The sequence below is a fragment of the Moschus berezovskii genome, chromosome 13 (genome assembly GCF_049115385.1).
Source record: "Moschus berezovskii isolate FMDL1 chromosome 13, NW_MosBer_1.0, whole genome shotgun sequence".
Lineage (NCBI taxonomy): Eukaryota > Metazoa > Chordata > Mammalia > Artiodactyla > Moschidae > Moschus > Moschus berezovskii.
This window is the reverse complement of record NC_142472.1, coordinates 82,395,845-82,422,236: the sequence shown is the minus strand read 5'-3', so window position 1 is coordinate 82,422,236 and position 26,392 is coordinate 82,395,845. Positions and strand designations below refer to the sequence as shown.

General features: G+C 39.0%; 1 protein-coding gene across 3 annotated transcripts in view; it reads right to left on the bottom strand.

Annotated features, from left to right (window-relative positions):
- PCDH17 (protocadherin 17) overlaps positions 1-24,940 on the bottom strand; it is a 125,333-nt gene extending 100,393 nt beyond the window's left edge. For all 3 annotated transcript variants that reach the window (XM_055426008.2, XM_055426009.2, XM_055426011.2), the window contains exon 1: positions 19,951-24,940. In XM_055426008.2, the coding sequence (XP_055281983.1) occupies positions 19,951-22,521 (2,571 nt within the window). In that variant the 5' untranslated portion in view covers positions 22,522-24,940. The remainder of the gene's footprint in view (positions 1-19,950) is intronic.
- Positions 24,941-26,392: the final 1,452 nt, after the last annotated feature.

Below are 26,392 nucleotides of genomic sequence, written 5' to 3'. Positions count from 1 at the left end.
AAAAACTAATTTGGATAAAAAAGAGTCTGTCAATGGGAGTAAGATTAGATGAATTGTAAGATGCTCATAATTGGCCAAGAATTCAATCATTTATATGAAAATACATCATGGACATAGAAAGATATCTATGCTATATTCATATAAATTTGAGTAAAAAGCAGCTTCAATATATTGTTTTGAATATATCATATTTTAAACTTGAAATACAGCTGCCTACAATATTATACAGTATATACTGCTTGTTGTAAAAATCTAGTTGTGTGTGTGTGTGTATGTGTGCATATGTGTGTGTGTATGTATGTCATGTATTGCCCATCCCAGCAGGGACTGGTACAACAACTCAAAATTAAACATATTAATATTTCTTTGGTAAAAATATCTTTGTTAACACTAAGTGGGATAAATAAAAATTTAAAATAACCTTAAATCATTTCAGGGCTGAATCCTCTAGATTTTATAATTAGAGAAGGGACTGTGGATCTAAACCAAACAGCCACCTCTGAGTCCTAAATTATAAGCAATTATAACTTTTTAAATTCAACTTTATCTTCAATCCACAAGTATATAATGAATTCTAACTATATACCAGACACTGTTTTAGGTATGGTTTATTTAGCAGAATTTTTCCAATAAGTAAGAATTCCTCTTAAAATTAGGAAAACATATAGTCACTTAATATAAAAATAATTGAAAAAAGAAAACCAAAGACACATAAACTGAAAAATAAATTGAAATTACTTTAATTGAAAAATTTAATTTTTGCATATCAGGGTTTTGTAATAGTTGTTGTTCCCAAGAGTAAACTGTCTTCTTGTGGAAACTAGTGACTTGCTAAAAATCAAACAGGAAGGGAGTAACTCTCCCTGTGGTCAAATGTAGTCCCTGGAGGCTGACTACAAATTCCCAGTTTGATGATTAGTTCAGTTCAGTTCAGTCACTCAGTCTTGTCCGACTCTTTGCAACCCTATGGACCACAGCACAGCAGGCCTCCCTGTCCATCACCAGCTCCCAGAGTTTACTCAAACTTATGTCCATTGAGTAATGCCATCCAACCATCTCATCCTCTGTCGTCCCCTTCTCCTCCCTCCTTCAATCTTTCCCAGCATCAGGCTCTTTCCAAATTAGTCAGTTCTTCACATCAGTATTGGAGTTTCAGCTTCAACATCAGTCCTTCTAATGAATATTAATGACTCATTTCCTTTAGGATAGACCGGTTGGATTTCTTTGCAGTCCACGGGAGTCTCAAGAGTCTTCTCCAACACCACAGTTCAAAAGCATCAATTCTAGAGTAGCTGAAATCCAAGAGGCACTTGACCAGCCATGTCTGGGTCTTAACCACACAGATACAGAGGCACAATCTCAACAGAGCAACTTATTTTTTAATATGTCACACAGAAAAAAATAATGGTCCAAAGACTTTATTATTCAACATATATTTACATATCCATTGTCCTTGAAGAATTCTTTTTAGGTTACCTAATTCTATATAGGATTTTTGGTCAGTGTTTGCACACTTTTTTTATTAAAATGTATAATTATTCTTGAAACTTTATTTAAAGTCATTATCTGAATATTTTCTAGGTATGCCAGGTCTTCTGGACAAATATTCTCTAGTTTACTTGCAAATACTTAGCTTTTCAGAAAAATCTGTTTTCAGACCTGTGCCAATTTAATATGGAAATTAGCTTTTAATATCTTTGGCCATGAAGGATAGCTAGGTGCCTCTCCTTGTAAAAGTAGAGATTTTCCTTTTTTTTTTTTTTCAAGGAATTTTGATTATTTTTAGAGCTGTAAGAATTTTTTAAGAAAATTTTTAAAGGTCACTTTCCATTTACAATAACTGTACTATTTCCTATCTTGTATAATACATCCTTGAGCATCTCTTACACCCAACAGATTGTACTCCCACCCCTGTCTTGCCCCCCTGCCCACTGGTAACTACTAGTTTGCCCTCTGTATCTACAAGTCTGCTTCTTTTTTGTTGTTGTTGTTATATTCACTAGTTTGCTATATTTGTAAGATTCCACATATAAGTGCTATCATACAGTGCTTATATTTCTCTGACATTTCATTTGGCATAATGCCTTCCAAGTTCACCCATGTTGCTGCCAATTGCAAAATTTCATTTTTATGGATAAGTAGTATTCCATTGTGTATATATAAATACATATTACACATCTTTATTCATTTATATGTTGATAGACACTTAGGTTGCTTTCGTATCTTGGCAATTTTAAATAATGCTGCTATGATCTATGAACATTGGGGTGTATATATATTTTCAAACTAGAGTTTTGTTTTGTTTTGTTCGCAGATATATATCCAGGAGTGGAATTGCTAGGTCTATGGTATTTCTAGTCTTAGTTTTTTGTGAACCCTCCATACTGCCTTTCACAGTGGCTGCATCAGTTTACATTCACATCCACAGTGTACAGGGTTCCCTTCTCTCCACGTTCTTGCAAACGTGTTATTTGAGTTCTTTTTGATGGCAGCCATTCTGACAGCTGTGAGGTGAGGGGTTTTGATTTGCCTTTCCTTGATGATTAGCAATGTTAAGAATATTATGTCTCTTTATTTTTGGTCCATTAGACACATTTTTTATAAATATAAGATGCAAAGTAGATAAATTTCCCAAGACAGATAAAGAGCAGAAGAATTGTTCTACTCACTGATAGTCTGTTTCCTTTTTCCTACTTTATGAAATAGGGAATTGGGTGGTCACATATAGTTTGAAAAATAGGTTTTTCCTCTCTCTGAAGGAGCATTAGTTTATTAATCAAGTAGAGTCAGGTAGTTCATAAATCTATGCACTTAATTTAAAAAAAGACAAAGTATAAAACTCTTCCTAGTCTAATTTGATTTAAGGATCTTGATACTCTTTTTTTTCCTGAGAGGACAGAACATCACAAATATGAAATGGTGCACCTAGTAGCATGGTGCATAAACAGTTCAAACTGAAAGCATAACAATAAGTTCTCCAGCTATTATTGCAGAACCAATAAATAGGCAAAATGAAAATCATGACACATTATTACATTACTCTGTATTGCCTCTATTCATTAAAAAAATGAGTGCATTTAAAATAATTTCACATGCCAAATGATATGCAAGGCCTTGCAACTGAGATGATGCTGAAGGGGATATTTGTAAAGGGCAGATGCATTGTCATATATGGTATATATCAAGATTATGATAAAAGTATGAGAAATCAGAGTAATAGTTGCTTCACACCAAAGTGGTAGTAGCATAGTATCTAAAACATTTACATCATTCACCTGCACCCTGTGTTTTCTAAAAGAAGTCAATTAAAAAAAAAGAAAAAAAGGATAAAAAAAAAAGCTTTAGAGAAACCCTTCCCTGTCAATGAACACTTAAATGGATTCTTTTTCAGTTTCCATGTTGATTTAATATACTAGATTAGATTAACAGTGCTGGCTTGTAAATAAGGAAGATCTGAATCCTATTAGTGGAACTATGCTGCCAAAATAATCAGTTTCATACTTAACAAGTTTCCAAGTATTTGGAAAAGCTGCGAAATGGGATTATAAGGTTAAGCTTTGTACATCTGGCTCATCACTATATAAATATTTCAGATATTTGATCTCATAGGCTGAAGAAACACCTGTTTAATCGTGATTCTTTTCCAAGTTACATGAACTTCAGTGAACAGAGCAGTATACAAACACTGACAAGAAATCATGATCAATTTACATAATTATTTCTTCTGTTAGGCATGTAATTTTATTACATTTCACTCTTCTGAGTGAAGTGTAAGAAATATTTTAGGAGGGTTCTGTAGCATCATATTTATGTTGGCATAAGGGGCTTGAGGAGTGCCAAATATTTTTTAAATTAAGGATAATCACCTGTAATACTAAATACTGTTTTTTCATATGTCATGGTAGGTAATTTTAGTGTAATTGGATGTTGTAACTATAAATTAGTGTAATATAGATCCGGAGAATAATTAATGAGAAGTAGGAGTTTGTGAATAAAGCAACATAAAAAGTTTGCCAGTCCTTTCAGTTAATAGAAACCTTAATGAAGTTGAACATTAGTTGCTTTAACCAGATCCAGAATTAAATAACTATGCTGATGCTATTGTCAAATACACACCAGCCCATTAAGCCTGATTTTATTTTTTGAAATTTTGTTCAGAAAGGTAATTGAATTAAAAATGTACTGAGTATGGTTCTGATCAAATTAACTTCAAATATCCAACTTGAAAACACAGACTTTGGAACTATGATCCAAAATGGCAGCTAAAGGTCAATGAATCAAATTTCCAATTATATTTTCTGGGAGCAGATGGGTGCTATAAAACCTAATGATTGAATTTTAAATGCTTTCATGCACCTTTTATCTATTTCCCAACATGTTGATTCTACCTTAATCCTCTAACAAGATAATAGGTTTATTACAATTAACCAACTGAAATGATATCTCCATTTTCCAATTATTTATATCATATTACCCGGGGATACTGAATTAGAGCCCCTTTCCTTTTCCAACCCCTATCACCTTTGCATCCCACACTTCCACCAAACAAAACCTAACCTATAATATCATTAAATAACAGATGTGTCCTTGGAGATTAAATTTCTCTAGTTAAATGATGACTATTTAAATACAGCAGTTCACTGAAACTTAACAGGAAATTTCAAATGAAAATAACTTTAAAGAATTTGTTGACAAAGTTTAACTATAAATTTCCTTTCCTTATGTTAGGAACTGATATGTTAGTCTATTTCTCTGACTTGTATAGTCATAAATAAATAAAAAAGATTTATCAAGAGGTAAAAAGCTAAGCATTCTATTTTCAGGAGTGGCAGATGGAGAATCCTTTCTCTACTATATCTCAATGGAGCACACTCTTGCCTGAACAAAATGAGAGAGTCATGTGGAGAGGTTCATTTTATCATTTTTATATAAAAAGAATATCAATATTTTACTTCTTAAAATATACACTCAAGTCTAGATTAAAGGAAATAAGAAGCTTTTTAGTTTTAACTAAATAAATGTATCTTGTCTATTAGGTACATTTTAATAATGCCAAACATAGTACTTTGAATCCAACCTATCTAAAATTCAACATACCCCTGTACAGCTCCACTATGTAAAATCAACTACATGATCTAAAGTCCAAATGTACATATGGTCAGCTCTCCATATCCTCAGGTCACACATCCCCAGATTCAACCAATCTCAAACAAAAAGCATTTGGGGGAAAAAATTCCAGAAATTTTCAAAAATCAAAACCTGAATTTGCTGTAAGCTGCAACTATTAACCTAGCATTTACATTATATTTACAACTATTTGCATAGCATTTACATTGCCTTTGGTATTGTGGGTAATCTAGAGATAATTTAAAGTACATGGAAGGATATGTGTAGGCTACATGTAATTATTATACCATTTTATATATGGGACTTGAGCATCTTTAGATTTTGGAATTCAGGGTGTCCTAGAATATATCCCCCACAGATACTGATGGGCAACCATACAGTTAAGTACTAACTCGGTGAGAAATACCACCACGGTCTCATCAACCTATATACATATATATTTTTTTTCTTTCAAATATATATTCATATTTAAAAATATTTAAGTTATACATAAATGTAGAACGTTCTTAAGCTATCCATGTAAAAATATGTTTTCTGAATGGATATCACAGAAAAGATACCAGAGGGCAAAGATAAGAAGAAAAGAATTAGATCAGTATAAAAAATATAAACGATAATTTCTTTCCATTTGCTTCACTCAAATTACGTGTTTTGATGATACTTTTCAGTTATTTAAACAACTTTTTGAGAAATTTATTTATTTATTGGAGGCTAATTATTTCACAATATTATATTGGTTGGTTTTGCCATATATTGACATGAATCCACCCTGGGTGCACACAAGTTCCCCTTCCTGAAATTTAAACAGATGACACACGTGTTTAGATTATTTGGTTTTATGTGAAAAGAAATTAAACTCATGAAAACTAGTATATTTGCAAAACATTCACATTCTACCAACATTATTTGGAAGTCACCTTTCCAGAGATTTCTCAGCTGTATTCTTAAAAAAAAAAGCATGTATGATAGTTCAAGAACAAGCACATTCTGGAAAGAAGTAAAATTCAGACAGATTATGAAATATTAATATTTCGGGTCCAGCTTGGATCCACTGTGTAGGGGAATGTGTGCCCTGGCTACATGGGCCTTTGGTATCTAGTGCACAAGCTGGAATCAAGATTGCCGGGAGAAATATCAATAACCTCAGATATGCAGATGATACCACCCTTATGGCAGAAAGTGAAGAGGAACTCAAAGGCCTCTTGATGAAAGTGAAAGAGGAGAGTGAAAAGGTTGGCTTGAAGCTCAACACTCAGAAAACAAAGATCATGGCATCTGGTCCCATCACTTCATGGGAAATAGATGGAAAAACAGTGGAAATAGTGTCAGACTTTGTTTTTTTGGGCTCCAAAATCACTGCAGATGCTGATTGCAGCCATGAAATTAAAAGACGCTTGCTCCTTGGAAGGAAAGTTATGACCAACCTTGATAGTATATTAAAAAGCAGAGACATTACTTTGCCAACCAAGGTCCGTCTAGTCAAGGCAATGGTTTTTCCCGTGGTCATGTATGGATGTGAGAGTTGGACTGTGAAGAAAGCTGATCGCCGAAGAATCGATGCTTTTGAACTGTGGTGTTGGAGAAGACTCTTGAGAGTCCCTTATACTGTAAGGAGATCCAACCAGTCCATTCTAAAGGAGATCAATCCTGGATGTTCATTGGAGGGACTGATGCTAAAGCTGAAACTCCAATACTTTGGCCACCTCATGCGACGAGTTGACTCACTGGAAAAGACTCTGATGCTGGGAAAGGTTGGGGGCGGGAGGAGAAGGGGACGACAGAGAATGAGATGGCTGGATGGCATCACTGACTCTGTGGACATGAGTTTGAGTGTACTCCGGGAGTTGGTGATGGACAGGGAGGCCTGGCGTGCTGTGATTCGTGGGGTCGCGGAGAGTCGGACAGGACTGAGCGACTGAACTGACTGACTGACTGACTGAGTGCCATGAATCAAGACCCAGCCTGACTGCTCATCTGGACAGAACAGCACTAACTGTTGATGGGCCTTCTTCCCCACCAATAACAAATATTCCAGGGTGAATTTACAGATGGACTTGAACTATAATGTTTACATAATTGTGAATATAAATATCCCCATTGAGAATTTTTTATAGGCTAATCAATGTAATATTTGACCCAGTTAGTTTACTCTTTATGAAAGTCTTTTTCTTTTTCATAAATGGTAGTTGATAATGAATTCTGAACTTCCTAAATTTATATTTTTATGTTCCTTTCCATTGTTTTTTTCCATTATTTTGATGGAAAATGAGGATGATTAAATTTGAAATATGGTGTGAAAGCTCATTCTGCTTGAAGCCTTTATTCTACCAAGCCTCCTTATTGTTTGACCTGAATTTTGCTATCAAAATTTAAAATTCAGATAAATAGTAATTAAGTCCTGTAATAGTTTAAAAGCAATGTGTGTATGCGTGTGTGCGTTTAGTCTGTCTGACTCTTTGCAGCCCTACAGACTATAACTTGCCAGGCTCTTCTGTCCATGGATTTTCCAGGCAAAAATAGTGGAATGGGTTGCCATTTCCTACTCCAAGGGATCTTCCCAACGCAGGGATTAAACCTGCGTCTCTTGCATCTCCTGCACTGGCAGTAAAGTATTTCAGTTAAGAGCTCTTCAAAATATTTCATGACTTACTCTTGAATTAATGAATATGGCTTGAACAACTCTGAAGAGTGTGGATGCATTTTAAACAACACTACTGAAATGGGAAAATATTGTTTATGTGAATGTGTAGTTAATGTTTCTCCAATATGTGAACTGAAATATCATATCACCTACATAAGATAGATTCTGAAATTTTTGTAAATTGGGTTATTATTACTACATGAATTTGATAACTGTCCGTAGTGATTTTCTTCTCCCATTTATAAATGGCAAATGGCTGGTACGAAAATGATTAACTCATAAAATTAGATGTCAATAAATACAAATAAATTTAATCAAAATTTACTAGTTGCCATTTACCTATAATTTCATTTTATTAAAAATTAATTTAGAAAATAAGTACATTTTATGGAGTCTCTATACATATAATTATCTTAAAATTAAAACATAGAAAAAGTATCACATTAGTTTCTTTTTTAGTCTTTATTGAGTTTATTTATCTGGTGTGGTACACAGGCTTAGCTGCTCAATAGTGTGCAGGACCTTAATTTCTCAACTAGGGCTAGAACCTGCATCTCCTACATTATTGCGTGGATTCTTCACCACTGTATTGCCAGGAAAATCTCTAGTTTCTTAGTTTACTACAGCTGTGGGGTTTTCAAAGCCTTAACATATATAGCATATAATATCTTAACATATAATATCTGAATCGCATAGTTTCGGTATTTTATAAACCATACCAAGTAATAGAACAAAAGAAAGATATTCTGACCAACACTGTTTCTATTGATATGTGAATTAGAGATAACCTATGTATTTATATTTATATATGCCTGCATACTAAGTCACTCCAGTGTGTCTCACTCTTTGCCACTCTATGGACTGCAGTCCACCAGGCTCCTCTGTCCATGGGATTCTCCAGGCAAGAACACTCGAGTGTGTTGCCATGCCTTCCACCAGGAGGTCTTCCCGACCCAGGAATTGAGCTTTCATCTCTTAAGTCTCCTTCATTGGCAAGTGGGTTCTTTACCACTAGTGCCACCTAGGAAGCCCATATTTATATATCTACACACATAACTATAAACATATTGTGTAAATTGTGAACCTTGACCACCTGTTTTTTTTCCCATGGACTGGTAAAATTATCAGTATAACTTATAGAAATTTTCATTGCAGTTATTAAAAATGTAATAACTATGAATAAAAATTATCAAATAGGCCACCTTCAAATACATTATTTACCAACAGATCAATATTTCAACATGTTTCTATAAACAACCTTAGCTTTAACCTGAATAACTTCTAGGTTTGAATCCAAGCCCCGGCTCACGCATGTCATCACAAATAAGTCATATTTTACGTGCCTACTATGTATTAAACTATGTTAGATTCTGTCAACGACAAAGACAAACAAGATGGATGTGATCACTGTCTTCAACCATTCTCCTATCTAGACCACTTTGTGATAAATTAACTTTATGAATAAAGAGTTATAACACTGAGCCAGAGATTCAAAAAACTATTCAAACTTAATAACATTAGCTATTTTGTGTGTAAATCAATTAGGTCTTTATTAAGAATATAGTTTATGCATCTCAGGGCTTCCCTGGCGGCTCAAATAGTATAGAATCTGCTTGCAATGCAGGAGACCAGGATTTGATCCCTGGGTAGGGAAGATCCCTTGGAGAAGGGAATAGCAACCCATTCCAGTCTTCTTGCCTGGAGAATTTCACGGACAGAGACTGGCGGGCTACATGGGGTTGCAGAGCCGGACACAACTGAGTGCCTAACACTTTCACTTTACACATCATAATGAAACGAAGGAATGAACAGAAATTGATGGAGTGTTAAATCTCTTATTAGCTATTCAGCCTCAATATTTTTATTGTGGCTCTTTAAAAATCTTATGCAATAAGTAGCTAGAGATGAAGCACTGAATCAAAATACTTCCATCAGCTTCTGTTGATTAGATATTATTTCATAGTTCAAAAGACTGCACTTTTCTTTTTGCCTGCTAGCCTCAGTCCTGCTTTTTCAACACTGCCAAATGGTCCTGCTACCATTTACTTCAAACTTAACCCAGCAACAGAGTGTGATGGAAAATAATAACTACTCCTTTGCTAAGACGTTACATGTCAACTTTTCACCTAAGGCAAAATTTAATGGTTCACTTGTGAATCTTCATTTCTAGAGATTTACTATGGAAACACTGACATAACCTTTAACCAGAGCAAACAGAGCCATTCTAATAAGCAGGCAACACCAAAACTAAAAATGCACAAGGAACAGAAAGATCCTGGCAGGAATTAATCTGCCATTTTCACACATCTGCCCAAGGGAAGTATTGTAATTGCAAAAATTTACTCTAAGACTGCTGAGACTCATAGTAATTATGTTTCTTTTTTTTTTTTTAATAGAAATAGCCACAGGTGGTAACAAATTGGGTTTTGAAACGGGGAACTGGGCATGCATTTTAACCCAAATTACTATGTAATTGTCTTGATTATAAAAAAAAAAAAAAAGAACATGGAAAACCTATTGCTCAAAATCAGGAAAAAAAAAAAAGAAAGTCTCCTTAAATGTTTTCCCTGTCTTGTTTCTCCCAGCTTAGTCATTTTGCTTCATTTGTTGGTATTGGCACAGCTGATGAAAGGGCCACACTGCAGAATAGGCTTTTGTCAGTAACCTTATCTTGACTGGGAGTGGGATTTGTTTACTAAGATAGTTCCCTTATTGTTGGCCTTAGTATTATCTAAGAATAAATACTAGCCTTCCTAGAAGGTCAGGATTTGGAAATTTATCTAATAAGTACTATCCATGTATCTGCCAACACTTAAAGTATAAGGTTATAAACTTTTTTTTTCAACCTATGTATTGTATCAAAATATTTCCTATTTTTCATATAATATCTTCACTCAATAAAGTGTCTTTATCCTACATTTAGATGCATGCATTAGCACCAATATATTTTCATTGTTCCTAAAATTACAAATGGACTTTGTGCCTATGCCATGCCAAGTAAGAGTCACCTATATCTCCAAACATTTCTCATTAATCAGAAATTTCTGATTTAATTAATCAAAATTAAAGTAAGAGAATAATGGTTGGTTTAAAACAAAAAGAAAAAACACAATTGTTAATGTTACACAATGTCATCCAAAGCTAAAATAATAAACATAAAGCAATCAAGTGTCTTGCCTTAAAACTTTGTGAAGGCAAGTTTGCGCACAATCTTTAATTTGCAATGCTTGTAATGATAGATGGTTGATTTATCTTTCATTTTGCATGGTTTATATCTGTTATTCATATTATTAGTGCATTAATTTGATTTGGGATAAACTATTTTAAAACAGATGCAAAACTGCCAAAGCAAAATAGAAATTTTGTGTCTTAAGAAGACACAGTAATAGAAGTCACCAATATCAAGCAGTTTCCTGGGTTTTTGCCGATAGAACTATTGAAATCAAAACTAATTATTTTTCAAGTTGTCCAGAAATTTTTATAACTAATATTTATGTAAAGATGTATAACTAAGCAATTGCCAAGTTTGAAATGGAAAAAAAAATATTCCCTTTTGAAAGCTGTCTTCTTTTTTTCAAAAATACTAAAGGATAACACTTTTTCTAGCAAGTTTTTCTAAGACTTTAAACATATTATTTATCAAACATTCTAATTTCTTACTGTTACCTCATTTACTGAAATAGGGACATCAGTAAAAGTACATTTTGGTAACCTCATACTGTGGATGGATAATCCCTCTCGTGGTAATTATAAGTGAGTTGTTTGCATATATATATATCAGTTTTGCATAGTCAGTTGCTCTGGTGTTGTGGAAAATTATCAAAAATCTATCAAACATTCGTCCTAAAATAATCTCAGTATATTCTGTTAAATTATGCTGTGTGCAAAAGAAAATGAAGAGCTTTTAGCAAAGGTTTTTACATGGGAATCTGTGAAAATAAAAGGAATAATATATCATAAGGGTGAAAACTATAGCTTTGAGTCTTGAAACTGATACAAATGTTTGTACTGCACATAAATAAAAATTAAAAATTTTTCTAAGACATTGATTGTCGAAAATTGGATTCTGAAAATAAAAATGAAATTTTGACCCTGTGAATATTTATTCTTATAATAAAATAATTGTGATTCTGCTTTATAAAAGCTATTAAAATTTGGGATATATGTATATATTTTAATTTGAGTTTTACTGAATTGGAGGACATGAAAATTCTAGGTATAAGTATAATTCAGTCATTGCTTAACAATGATTACTGATTCAGGTAGAAATATTGTAAAAGTATACCAGTTGATGACTTATGCTTAAATTCCATTTTTAAAGTTACCACCAAGTGAAGCTTAAGAAAACATATCTAAGCACCACAGTTGCTGGAAAAAAATTAGTTGAGTCACGTAAGTTAAACCTATCACTTAAAAATAAATATGCCATCAAAATAGCATTAGAAAAGTTGAGAATATAGTCATTATCCATATTATATATATCCATATTAATATAATTTACAAACATGTATCCAGTGTTTCTTGAAAACAGCATATATCTACAAAACGATTATGAATATATAACTTTGAAAACATGAAATAGAGCTTTAATGTTCACACTTTCATATTCTACAAAGGCTGCTTCTAGTTGATAAAATAAGTAAACAAGAAATTTTTCCTTTAAATGGTCCCTTTAATATGTTTCACTAATTAAAAATCAATAAAATATATTACAAGCCTAAAAAATAAATATTTTTCTTACAGCGTGTATTCTACCAAACAAGTTTACAAGATAATAGCCATCTTTACCTTGCCTGTTTTTCATTCAACACAAATATGGTTCACAACCATTACAAAGAATAGAAATATAAAGAAAATAACTCAAATCTTTAAATATTTCATAATGTATGAAATAAAATGCATTTCTTATACCATCAAATTATTTTAATATATTCCATTCCCCTAATCAGAATAAAGTCTATTTATGTAGATTAGTTACATCTAAAGTCTAATTTATCCAACCTGTATTTATCCTTTGATCACAAAGCTTGTTAACTTAAATGGTCTTTTATTGTTATGATTCATTTTCCCATAATTATGCTGTTTAACTGCCTTATTTTTTGAATAAATATATGCAAACGTGCCAATCATATTTAGCACAGTTATGCTAGATGCTCAATGAACTGTAAGAGTCATTTCACTACAATAAAAATCCTTGGAATAGATCCAGGGCAGAGCCTACAAATACCAGTAATCAGAATGTCACTAGGATCAGAACAGACAAATAGAAGTGTGTCACATGTATATCAATAGATTCTCTCAAACACTGTCTGAAACCAATTTTACAGTCTATCACTGGAAGAACACAGTGCACAAGAGTGAAAAATGCCATCCACACTCCACAACTTTGCATCTGTATTTTGTTAATCTTTTTTTTTTTTTTTTGCTTTACCTTAAAAATATTGAATTTATAGTTCTGCAGTAGCAAGGAAGCAAGAACAGGCTTCTGCTTAGTCACAGGACAAAATGTTGATTCCATTAAGAACTTCTTTATTACAAGATAATTTATTTCAGGAGACCGAAGGATAGCAATACATCACTGTCAAAGCTAGTGGTGAAAGCTATGACTAACTGTAAAACACTGTGTGCCTTTGAAGGGAATTCTTGTCAACATCTCCTTTGCTAAAACAGGTTGACAATAGGTTAGTGTAGGTCCAATGAAGATTTAAAAGTATTCTGTAGATGGGTGTCAGAAGTCAACACTATCTTCAAATTGATAGGCAAGATGACCATTATGTTAGTCTCTAACAAATAGACAGCCATTGGTTGAAGGAATTCAATAGAAAAAAAAACAACTCACCCTCTCCCTAAAGACTTTGCTAAAAGATGGCTTTAAGATAATGCCCAGTGGGATTTATTAAACAGAGGCATCACTGAGGGGAATACATTCTGAAGCAATGACTAAAATCACAATTAGCAGGTGCATTTGTAAGAATTTACCCACTATTGAGTGTATTGCAAGACTTCTCAGCATAGGGGAGTTAAGTTTCACTTCCTAACTGGCATGAGACCAGTTCCACTGGCTTCACCTTCCCGCTCTGGTTTCATCATATACTCTCACAGTGCCTCTAGACACCCCACCACACTACCGGAAGAATCAGAAAACTTGGGTTTCCCGCATTGCAGGCAGATTCTTTACCATCTGAGTCACCAGGGAAGCCCCAATCTACATAAACTCCAACCTACTGTCCACTGAAAGCCAGTTGTTCCTGAACTACTCTGGAATAACTGCCTCTATTTTAAGGAACTTCAAAATGTTTGAAGCTTTAAACAGTGAGATTATCAAGTTTAAAAATATTTTCAAGGAAAAAGAAAGGTTTGAGTTCATCGTAGAAAAGAAAACTACCTTTGAAATAAGAAAAGTATAAAAATGGGCTAATATTTGTGCTTGACCCTTTATGTACAGCACACTGAAAATGTAAGGACATATACACATGTATATGCATACATTAATTCTGCCAGGAAGTTTGTTCACGTGTTCATAAATATGGGCAGAGCCAGCCTTCACTGAATTAAGGCATGTAAACCTTTATTAACTTTAAAATTTTTTTAATATTTTCTTAATTTACATCTCTTATATAGATGTATTTCTACCGCATTTATTACATAAACAGCACTAACAGTGAAAAATTTGAAATCTGATGATAGTAGTGAAACATGATAAAGTATAAATATTATCCTTTTCAACAATATTAAATATTTGTCTACAGATTTAAATATGAATATTTCTAAGTCTTTTAAGAGATAATATTTGGGATTATTTTAAAACTAACATTTATTTTAACCTCATATATAAATGTGTATCTATGCATCATAAAAAAGTGAATAAAATGTATTATGAGTAACTTTATAAAGAAAAGTTTTTGGAAAATATATTCTTATTTTATTTTTTGAGTTTGACTTGATCAATATAGTTATAGACAACAGGTAATGCTTTAGAACATGTAAATTTATTTTCTTGACTAAAAATATGTTCAAGCAGTTGAAATAGGAATTTTAGAGCATGCTTTTCTATGGCCTGCTATATTTCATGATTGCACACAGCCTTAAATAATAAGAAGATGCCAAGAATAAAATCCTCCGTGCAGATTTCTATACAATAATATCTATTGATATTACAAAATTCACTCATAAAATTCAAGAAAAATTGTACAAGTCACTCAAAGAACTTAAATAAAATTAAAAATCATCTTACTCTTACATTTTAAGAGTCTGATAAAGATGTAAGCATAAGACCTTAAAGATAATAGAGTACTATCTAGCTAATATTTTGAAAGTTTTCTTGAAAGCTAAAAAATAATGGTTAAAGAAACTATTACCTCATGAGCAGTTAGATCACCTGATACTAAAAGTGAGCCTCGGGGTTCTAGTTCATATAGTAAAAATGTTATGAGTTTTGTTTTTTTCTTTATTATAAAATAGAGAAATGCACAGAGATTTATACTGCAGCTGAGATTTTCAAAAGCACACTCAAAAGTAAGAATAAAAATAATAACATATTAAGAATGATAATTGGAGAAGGAAATGGCAACCCACTCCAGTGTTCTTGCCTGGAGAATCCCAGGGATGGCGGAGCCTGGTCGGCTGCTGTCTATGGGGTCACACAGAATCAGACACGACTTAAGCGACTTAGCAGCAAGAATGATAATAATTTGAATTTTAAACTCTTCTCCAAAGAAACTCAAACTGCTGAGTATCCACCTTAACTGCTGAGTATCTTTTAAAGTTTATTCCTACTTTATTCGTACTATTTTTAATATATAGTAAAAACAGGAAGCCAGCTTCCCTGGTGGCTCAGATGGTAAAGAATTTGCCTATAATGCAGGAGACCAAGGTTCAAACTCTGGTTTGGTAAGATCTCCTGGAGAGGAGAATGGCAACCCGGTCCAGTATTCTTGCCTGGAGAATTCCATGGACAGAGGAGTCTGGTGAGCTACAATCCGTGGGGTTGCAGAGTCGGTCATGACTGAGCAACTAGCACTTCAACTTCAAAAATAGAAAGATATCTTTGATGATTGTGTATTCACATGAATTTGAATTAGAACTGAAACCTATCTTTTAAAAAAACTTAAAAAAATGCAACTGGACAAGATAATTCTAGGGGCATGCAGTAAGATAGGGATATTCCCTTCCTACTCAGCCCATCACAAACCCTAGAAATAGAGACATATATCAGGTTTATGGAAATAAGTGCATGTAACTAATAAAACTGTTTCATCTTAGAGTAATACTGCAAAAGATTCTTTAAAATCATGAATGTGTGCTTGTTACTGAAATGTCTACCATACCAGAGTATGAAGTTTTGAAAATTGTGGTCTTGAGAACTCATCCGGGCCCCAAGCCAAAAATCTCTTTTATTAGAGAAGTAGGAACAAGACAGACAACAGTTAATGTTGCTAGGAAAGATGTATTTTGTCTTTCACCTTTTCATTCTAAGATACTGAGTTTATTATCTATATTATGATACTAGAGTCCTCTATGCCTCAATCTCATTTTTATATATTTGGATTGACTGAAGGTATTTTCATATGTTTAATTCACTTTTATTGAAAAGGCCATCCAGGTATATCAAAAGGATTTCCTCTTCCAGGATAAAAAGTCTAAAGTCAACCAGAATGTGAATCTTTTAAAATTGAACTGTGTAAGAATGTATTCTTTTCAAAAGTTTATTTTAGTATATCTTATTCTGTTGGGTCAACATATTTTCTTCTATGACAGCATATTAAGATGACTACATTTTATGTGCTACCAAAAAAAAGAAAAACTGAAAACACAGATGTTCAAACAAAACTGGAAATTCTCCTACCAGTGAGAAGTCCCTAGCCCCCTCCCTCTTCGCAACCAGGCCATCATTGAAAGCACCTGTGGAAAATTTACCCATCTACCTAATAAGTAATTCTTGATAAGTCACAATTAGCAGTAACTCATGACAATTAGTAATGACCTCCACTTGATTTTAGATCCTTACACTAAACTATGAAATAATTCACATGAAAACTGTTCCGATGAAGAGTGCTTTTATAAATTTGTGGAATAATCTGTCTAACCGACCACGAAATCTGTGCTCCTGTTTTCTTCTAAATTACTTTTGTGTCTTTAAAGTTAATAACATATTTCATTATAATAATATTGTATTATGATTCACACTACTGAGGATGTTTTAATCACTAGTCAATTGTTTGAACACTTTATAGACTGACTTTACATGGGCTGAGAAATTTGAAGAAAATCTGCAATAAAATACTTTTTCACAAACCACTGTTTCTACACCAGTCTACATGATTTTTCGGCATCTATTCTCAATAAAAATTCATGCCAAAAAATCTATAGATATTAATCCTAAAATTTTAGAGTCTGCAACTCACACAAAATCTTTTGAGAAATTTTAATTTGAGTTGTAACATGAATCTTATAAATCCCAAAGTTCCTAAATTTCATTTCACCACCCTTTAACAGTGCATCTCAAAACAGTATGATTTTTTTTTTTCATTTCATTAATAGAAATACACTGGGAATATTTTAAACAGCACCCAAGATGCTGGAAAATAAAGATAAACCAGACCCAATAGCTCCTAGTCTATCTGTATTCTGTGGACCAAAATTCTTCCTTCAGAAATACATGGGTTTAATAGTATGTTTCCTCAACAGGTTGTGTTAAATAAACACACACTAATAAATGAACTTGAAACAAGAATATGGGATGCCTGAACGCTTTAATTTGAGCATGTCACTTCAGCACAAAGTGTTTGCAGCACACTAGTTTTAAAAAGAAAGAAAAAAAGCAAGGTCACTGTACTCAATTTACTCTGTTCCCCATAATAGGCACTGAGAAAAACTTGACACACTTAAAAAGAAATTCACATATTAGGAACTTATAAGGCATCCCTTATAAGACTGCAAAAACTCCCAGGGTAGAAGCAATATGGGCAACTGAGCCAGGTTGGAAACCATTTCAAGAACTTAAACATATCCTGTTTCTTTATGTCATGAAGTAAGATTCTGGAAGAAAGGGAATAGCAGGAAAACAAGGAAGTTTGCCTCCTTCGTTTTCTGTTTAAACTCTCTCTCCCCAACCTTGTGTGTGTGTGTGTGTGTGATTTGCTCTGGCTCAAGTTTTACTGCTAATGAGAGAAATTACCATCATCTGTCCCTTGGGCAATGGCCAGCTTCAAGAACAGTATGGTGTAAACATTGCACAGGGACCCCTGTCCATCAAAGCCTCCTGGTACTTCTACCCAAGATTGCTCCTCACACTCCAATGTTCTTGCTTGGAGAATCCCAGGGATGGCAGAGCCTGGTGGGCTGCCGTCTCTGGGGTCACACAGAGTCGGACATCACTGAAGTGACTTAGCAGCAGCAGCAAACTGATCAGGAATCAGGCTTGCTGAGGATTTCACAGAAAAAACTTCATTTTTACTGGACACTAAATAAGAATTCAACTCATAGTACTTGAAGTGGAAGATTAAGCATGAACCCTCTGTGATATCATTTTAACTGTCAATGGTAAAACTATAAGAAAAGTATATAACAAGTGTATTTATAGAAATTGTCATAAATACCAGTTTTACACACAGACTTTCATAGAAACTATAATTTTTCATGGAAGAAATTTCTTGTTCAGTTTTGTAGAGATCTCCAAAAATCATGATTACTAATGTACAGTAAACACTGTAAAAAATGGGATTTAAAACTACAGTGGACACTTTAGCATTCAGGAGCGTTCAGTATGAGTCTGATTGACAAGGACATTAAAATATTATAAGACACTGTTTTGCTGAGGTTTACTATTTGCTACACTTCTGTTTAAAATGATAAGATTATGAAATTCTACTACTCTGTTTTATAATAATCAATGTTTTTAATAATAAAAAAATTACTGAGTCAAGTGTCACTAAAAGGTATTTGTTTTTCCAAAGCACAAAATTCTGAGCAAATTATTTTCATTTGTCCCAAACTAATTTTCCTCCCAAAATGTCACTTTCAGTAAACTCAATTTCAAATTGCAAGTACTGCTCATCCAGAGGAATCTTTAGCAACCCACACTGATAAGCAAAAATTAAGTTGGTTTTTGTGACACAACTTAATAGTAGATAAAGAAACTAGGCAGTAACTAAACACAGTACAATCAACTGCTTTAGTTAGTCCAGCACCCATGTTGGGTCAGTTAGTTTTTTTCATATACCAATAATGTGAATCTACTGTCTGATATATATTAAAGATCATTTAAATATACTGAAAATATGCAGTATGCAAACTAAATGCATCCTGGAATTCTTTTTGGTACAGGTGCCTTTAGTGTAACTTTGCCTCCTGTTTTCACAGCAGGGAATGAGACCACACCTCTAGTGTACTCTGTTCATCTCTCAATGACTGTAAGGAAACAGATCAGGAAAATCACAGGACAAAATAAATACAAACTCTTCATAGATATAGATATAAGTCATATCTAGAGCCTATACTTTTTCAAGTTTCTCAAAGATCTTCAGAGTATAATTCACATTTCCAAGGTTAAGCTACACTAATGCACTGTCTGCAGTTTCAGCTGAAGAATTAATAAGATTTGGGTCCTTTAGAATACTTTTTAAATAGAAACACTGATTTGGGAGGTGGTGGTAAAAGCTGATATTGATTCATGCTCTGAAAATTCTGATGGGTTGTTGGTTGCTATTCTGTACTTAAGTAGTTAGCTTCTTTTAAAAAGCAGTTAACTACTTAATATTGGGGAATACATTTCTTTCTTTTGCCATCAGATTTTTTAAATGAAATACAAAAATTTTAAGTGAATTAACTGAAAAAAAATGTTCTACTCTATTAATCCTCTGTTGTGGAGAGAAATGCAGACCAGCAAAGTAAAATAAACTGTGAACACTGAACCCTGGTAACATTTTAAAACCTATAATAAAATAAACGTTTAAAATGCAACAAAAGTAAGACATTTTACATCTTGTAAATTTTCGACTATTCACATGGGAGGGGTTATGTGTAGACTATGCTGTGCAGGCAGTGGCCAAAATGTAAATCCTTTTCAGTAAGTGCCCCTCTCACAGCTGCTGGCAGTGTGGCTCGTCCTGTTTCAAAGGTTTCAGGACAGCTCCCCAAGTCAGCAAGAAAGTGAAGTCCCAGTGATGCTAAAAGTCTCCTACCTGAATTATGGACATCCGCGTGGCTGGGGTCTCGCTCGCGTTAGTCCCTTGTCCGGTGAAGCTGGTGTGGCAGCCCGCGTGGCCCTGGGGAACAGTCAGGTTGTTGGAGGCCGGTTTGAGATACATCACCTCGGACCGGGGCGAGCTGAGCGGCAGGCGCGTCTGGTAGTCGAAGTACATGGGGGAGGTGGCCAGGGAGGGGCTGCTCACCACATTCATGACGTTCATGGCGTTCCTCTCCTCCACCTCGCTCTGCACCAGCATGATATCGTTTTTGTTGATCTTCTTCTTCTTGCCCTTGCCCCCGCCCAGCTGCGGATGGCTGTACTCGGCGATGCGGCAGTTGTAAGTGCGAATCTCCTTGTTCTCGCGCTTGCACTTAACAGCGATGGTGATCATGGCCGCTAGGAGGATGGTGGAGACGGTGCTCAGGGTCACGATGAGCGGCAGCGACACATCCCAGTGGCGCTGCTCGCCGTTCACCCGGGGAACGCCCTCGGGCAAGGAGCCGCTCACCGAGCGGATGATGAGCTTGGCCACCGCGGACAGGGTGGGCTTGCCGTGGTCCGTCACCTTCACGACCAGCTCCACCACTGGCGTCACGTCCTCCCAGAAGGGGTGCAGCGTGCGGATCTCGCCGCTGGATGGGTCAATTTCAAACAGGTGGTCGTCGTTCCCGTCCACTATCTCATAGGTGAGGCGCCCGCTCTCGCCGAAATCGCTGTCGAGGGCGCGCACGGTGCTCACCAGGTAGCCCAGACCGGCGTTGCGCGGCACCTGAAGCTCGGCCGTGTCGTTCTGCAGCGTGGGCAGCACGATCACCGGAGCGTTGTCATTCACGTCTAGCACCGTCACCCTTACCGTGGCGTTGCTCTCCAAGTGCGCGGGCGCCCCGGAGTCCTTAGCAAGCACCTTGAACTCAAACGCCTTGGTCTGCTCATAGTTAAAGGAGCGCAGGGCGTAGATGGCCCCGTTGGTGGGGTTCACAGACACGTACGTGTAGATGGACACGTCGCCGATGTGCGAGGGCAGGATGGAATAGGACACTGTGCCGTTTTGGCCCAGATCGGGGTCCTGGGCCAGCACCGAGCCCAGATACTCTCCTGGGATGTTGTTTTCGTGCACCTGCAGCACATAGAGCCCCTTCGTGAAACGAGGCGGGTTGTCATTCTCGTCCAGAATCTTAACGGCGAACGACTTGGTGGAGTTGAGTGGAGGCGAGCCCCCGTCCCGCGCCACGATTGTCACGTTGTACTCGTCCTGGGTCTCGCGGTCCAGCGGGCGGTCGGTCACCACCGTGAAGAAGTTGTCGTAGTTCTCCTCCAGCTTGAAGGGCACGGAGCCTCCCGGGCCGCCAAGGCCGCCGCCGCTGCCCGGCCCCCCTCCTCCCAGGACCCGGCACTGCAGCTGCCCGTTCTTGCCCGAGTCTCGGTCGGTGACCCGCACCAGGGCGATGACGGTGCCGGGCGGGGCCGCCTCGCTCAGCGCCCCCTGGCGCACGGAGACGAAACCGATGGACGGCGCGTTGTCGTTGCGGTCGATGAGCTTGACCGTGACCTTGCAGTGGGCCGGGATGGGGTTGGGACCCAGATCTCGAGCCTGCACGTCGATCTCCAGCATCCCGTTCTCCTCATAGTCCAGGTTGCCCTTGACCCGGATCAGGCCGGTCTTGGGGTCGATGGAGAAGAGCTCCCGCACACGGTCGGGCACGTAGCTGCTGAAAGAGTAGAGCACTTCGCCGTTGGGACCCTCGTCGGCGTCGGTGGCATTCAGATCAATTACCACGGTGCCCAGCGGGGCGTTTTCGGGCAGCTCCACCAGATAGGAGGGCGCCTCGAAGACGGGGCTGTTGTCGTTCGAGTCAATCACCTTCACATTGATCTGCACCGTGGCGGACCGCGGCGGCTCACCGCCGTCCAGGGCGGTCAGCACCAGAGTGTGATGGTTCTGCTGCTCGCGGTCTAGCGCCTTCTGGATAACCAGCTCTGGGAACTTGGAGCCGTCGCCGCGGGACTTGACGTCCAGCGCGAACAGGCCGTGGTCGTCGCGCGTCAGCAGGTAGGTGCGGAGCCCGTTCTCGCCGGCGTCTGGGTCGTGCGCACTGGTGAGCGGGAAGCGGGTGCCCGGGGCCGCGTTCTCTGAGATGTCCATCTCAATCTGGTCCGAGGGGAAGGAGGGAGCGTTGTCGTTGATGTCCTGGATCTCTACCTTGATCATACAGATCTCCTTGTCATTAGCGAACACCTCGAGGGACAGCTGGCACTTGGCGTTGTGGCGGCACAGAGACTCGCGGTCAATGCGCTGCTTGGTGTAGAGGAGCCCGCTGTCCGCTTCCACGTCCAGCAGGTGCGGCGCCGAGTTCTCCAGCACCCGATAGCTGCTAGACTTGCTTCGCCCGCCACCACCGCCGCCTCGCTCTGAGGGTGGAAGCCCGGGCTGCAGTCGAGCATCCTTGCCGATGTTGCCGATCACCGTGCCGGCCCCTTGCTCCTCCGGCACTGAGTAGTTCAGGTTTTTGAGCGTCAGGGCTGGAGCCCATAGGAGGAAACAGCAACAGATGGAAAGGTACATCCCAGACCGGCGGGGTGTTGGCAGAAGCAGCCGGACTGGAGGGGCTAGCGGATGGGTTCGCGCCAGCTTGGGGCCCGGGGCGCAGCTTCCGCGCCCGACGCGAGCCACAAGTCTCTGGATCCTCTCTTCCTTCGGCTCCCGGGATGCGGCACCCGGCGGTCTCTCCTTATTCCGCTCAAGTTCCCCGAACCTGTTGATCTACAGCATCCGCACTGGGCTGCGAGCAGCGGTGCAGCGGAGCTGCAGGGGCACTGAGCAAGGCGGAGGCTCCCTGCGGCTGGGGAAGAGCCCGGGGCTTTGTCTCTCCCTCCTGGACTTCGGGCGACTCAAACTTGAGCGATGAGACCAGCGATAAGAAGGAAATCGCGTCTGGGGAGGATGGTAATGAGCTAAAGAATCCGTTGGTTTTCTTCACTCCCGCTAGGGCGCTGCAAATCCACTCCAGCTTTTTGCCTCCGGAATACTCTTCACATCGGGTGGGGGAGGGAGCTGGGAGGTGTGTCTCTAGGCAGATCAGAAAGTGAAATCCTTACTTGTTTCTCTTCTCCAGTGATGAAATTGATGGGAATGAGGAACAGCGAAGAGAGAGAGAGTCAGATATATTGAAGCTTCCTCGGAGCCTTGTGAAACGTCTGCTTGCTTCGCGGGTTAGTCTGTTTTCAGGCAGTGTTTTGCTGCATTTAGAGATCTAATCTTGCATTGGTGGCTGAGGCAGCGGTGGCGGCAGACTGCATCTCCAAGCCAAGGGTGTTTCTTTTTTTTTTTCCTCCCTCTCCGTTCCAAGCAGCCGAAGGGAGGGGAGGAAATGCAGCGCAAAGAACTAGTGTCCGGATTTGTAGTTTCCTCCCTCCACGAGGCTCCTCCCTCTCTTCCTCGGAAAAGGCTCTCCCCCAAGACGAGGAAGCCACAGCCTGATCTGCGTTTGCGGTTTGACTCTGTTGGGAGGGGGAAAATGTAGAGATGTATCTCCGCCTCTGTTGGTAGAATGCACTCTGATTTCTCTACGCTGAGCCAGTAGCCGCCGCTACCATCCCATTCTCTGCCCGCGAGCAAGGACTTCTCTCCCTGCAGTTTAATTCCAGTTTGCTTTTCTTCCCAGGCGAAAGGAAATCAACAGGCAACTCATGGTTGGATGTGCAGATTTGAAGGGGGAGGGAGAGGCGGAATAAAAAGGAAGGGGGAGCCACCCTCCCAGTCCTCGCACACACACTCTCCCTGTCTCTCGCTAGAAGGGAAACAGTCTCTGCATTCACAGGGCTGGGCTGTCAAGTGCCTCTCTTTTCTTTCTATTCAGCATCTCCTTCCAATGGCCCTGCCTCCCAGTCCTCTTCATCTAGAAAGGAAAACCTTGGCGAGGAATAAAAGTGGTGAATATTTGAAGCGAATAAAGTGCGGGCTTTTTCTTTTTTCTTCAAATTTTTTCCTATAGTAGGGGTGGGCTGGATGAAAGGAACACATCAAGGTTTGGCGTGATGAATTCTGCAGTCTCGCTCTCGCAGTCTCTCTGGGCGAGTCGCGAGGGCAGCGGACGAAGAGCTGCGGCCGCGGCGGTTCAGCCGGGGCACCCACCCCGGGGAGCTACCGCCCAGGGGATGCTAGGCACGGGTCTGTCTACACATTATCTCGGGTTCTCGAGGCGCCTAGACAAACGGGAATGACACATCCAGAAATGCAGGTGTTCCGATCTGCCGGATGAGTCAGAAGCAGCGGAACGAATCGAATTCACTCTCGCCTCATGATCCTCCCTTCACAGACATTAGTTGTGGCTTCTTCCTAACGCTTTCTCTGACTCACTCTACAGAAAGAAAAGCCAGATTCATGTTTTGGGGGAAAAAAAAGAAAAAGCGAGAGAAAGGCAGGGAGGGGAGGAGGGAGGTGAAGCTGAATCCAGCAGCACTTTTACTCTACCTCTTTCTGCCGGAGTCCGAGGCTCTGGAAAGCAAGGCGTCTGTTTTGCTAGGTGTTTTTATTTTAAAAAAGAAAAAAAAAAACCTTCCCTTTTTGTTAGGCGTAAAGGAACCCCCAAATCTTTCAGTCTTGGGTGAGAAAAAAAAAAAGAGAAAAAAATCTGGATTAGAGAGACTGTTCACAGCTTAGCTCCGCATCACAGTTCACGATTTTTCTGTCAGTGTTTTCTGTTCACAAAGTCCAGTACTGGTGTGCGTAGTTAATTGTGCAGTCCGTTGTGGAGGCTTTTTTTTTTTTCCTCCTTTTCTGTAACGGGTGGTCTCTTTCAATCTGGTGCCTGACAGGATCAGCTCACAGCCTGGGAAAGACGTGCGGATTTCAAAGCAAATAAATCCATGTCCGCAGGCACAGCACCGGTGGAAAGGAAAGGTGAAAATTCAACAGTTGGAGCGGCGTCCCCCCTGCTGCCCTCCGCTGCCGCATCCGCCGGGCTCGCAGTCCCGGCTCTCTCCCCAGCGCCTCTCGCTGACTGACTCTATTCACCTCACGCCGCCGCTTAAACATTGATACTGATTCCCCGCCAGCCAATAGGCGCGAGGCGCCAAGCCCGGCCTCCCCGGCCCGCGCCCAATGGGAGCGCCGGACAGGCGGCGGGGGCGGGGCCTGCGGTCCCGGCGCCTCAGAGCCATTGATCAGAGCCGCGAGACCCGGCCCGGCCGGGCTGGCCCAGCCCCGCGCTCGCCGCGGCGGGGGCGCCCCGGGCCTCGCCGCAGGGTCCCCCGAGTCTTAAACTGCCGGGAGAAACGCCTCCTCCGTCTTCCTCTGGAAAAAAAGAGAGTCTGAAAAAAAAAGTTTGACAGCGATTTATTTATTGTTTTATCCGGTGTACGCGGAAGCCGGAATCGCAGTGTGCTCGCAGAATAAGATAGCTGCCGTCTTCCTGGTGGGCTTCGGCTCTCTCGCTCTCTCCCACACACACACGCACGCACCGTACATTCACTCATACCAAGGGAGGACGTATATCTTCCTGCTGAGCGTGGACCCATCTAAATGAGGTGCAGAGGGGTGTGTACGCATTTCTGAGGCAGGGTGTGTGTGTTGTGTATTTCAGTGTGTGTATAAATGCGAGGGTGCTGGCGCGACCGCTTCTGCCCGCGCCGGTGGAAACAAACCGCGAGCAACAGCAATCAATATGTAACTTTCTGCATCCTCAGAAAAAATCAGCGGTCCCCAGGTACCCCGGCAAGGAAAGTCACTTGATTATGAAAGTGCTTCAGAAGAAAAGCAGAAGCCCAGTGAAAGAGAGGCCCTGTCTCCCCAGAGGAAAAAGCGCCTTTCCTTTAAGGAGAAAGGCTCACGGTCAATTTAAGCTTGGAGCTTGTTAAAACCCAAATCTGGCTAAATAATACTCATAGCTTTACCCTTTTCAGTCGCCAGCATCTTAGCCCAGATTCAAAGTAAAGCGGACATCCATATACTCACTCGTAATAGTTTTCGAGGTATTCTGTTTACCGTGATCTTGTTATTAAAGTTCCATGTGGAAATTTGAATGCTGTATCCTTAAGACCAAGCAGGTGTTAATGACCGTATTTGTCAAAGCCTCTACGCGTAGAATCTAAAACATAACCATGAAGACAGATCAGTGGGAAATCTGGTAAGATTCGTACTTTCTAAGTAATAACACCGCCACCTCCACCACCACAACCACTACACACACACACATACATAAACAAACACACACAAATACACTCCTGATTCATCTACTTTTTCTACAACTTCACTTCTTAATCTCAGAGATTCTTTCTCCCCAAACTATTATCACGAACATACATAAGGGAGGACTTCTTTGTTCATGATCCAGTCATTCTGGGAATGAGTTAAGAATGCAAAAGAAAATTGAAGTATTGAAATAGAAAAGGTGAGTGTTTTGATTGCTAGAGTATTGATCGCAATTCATAAATAC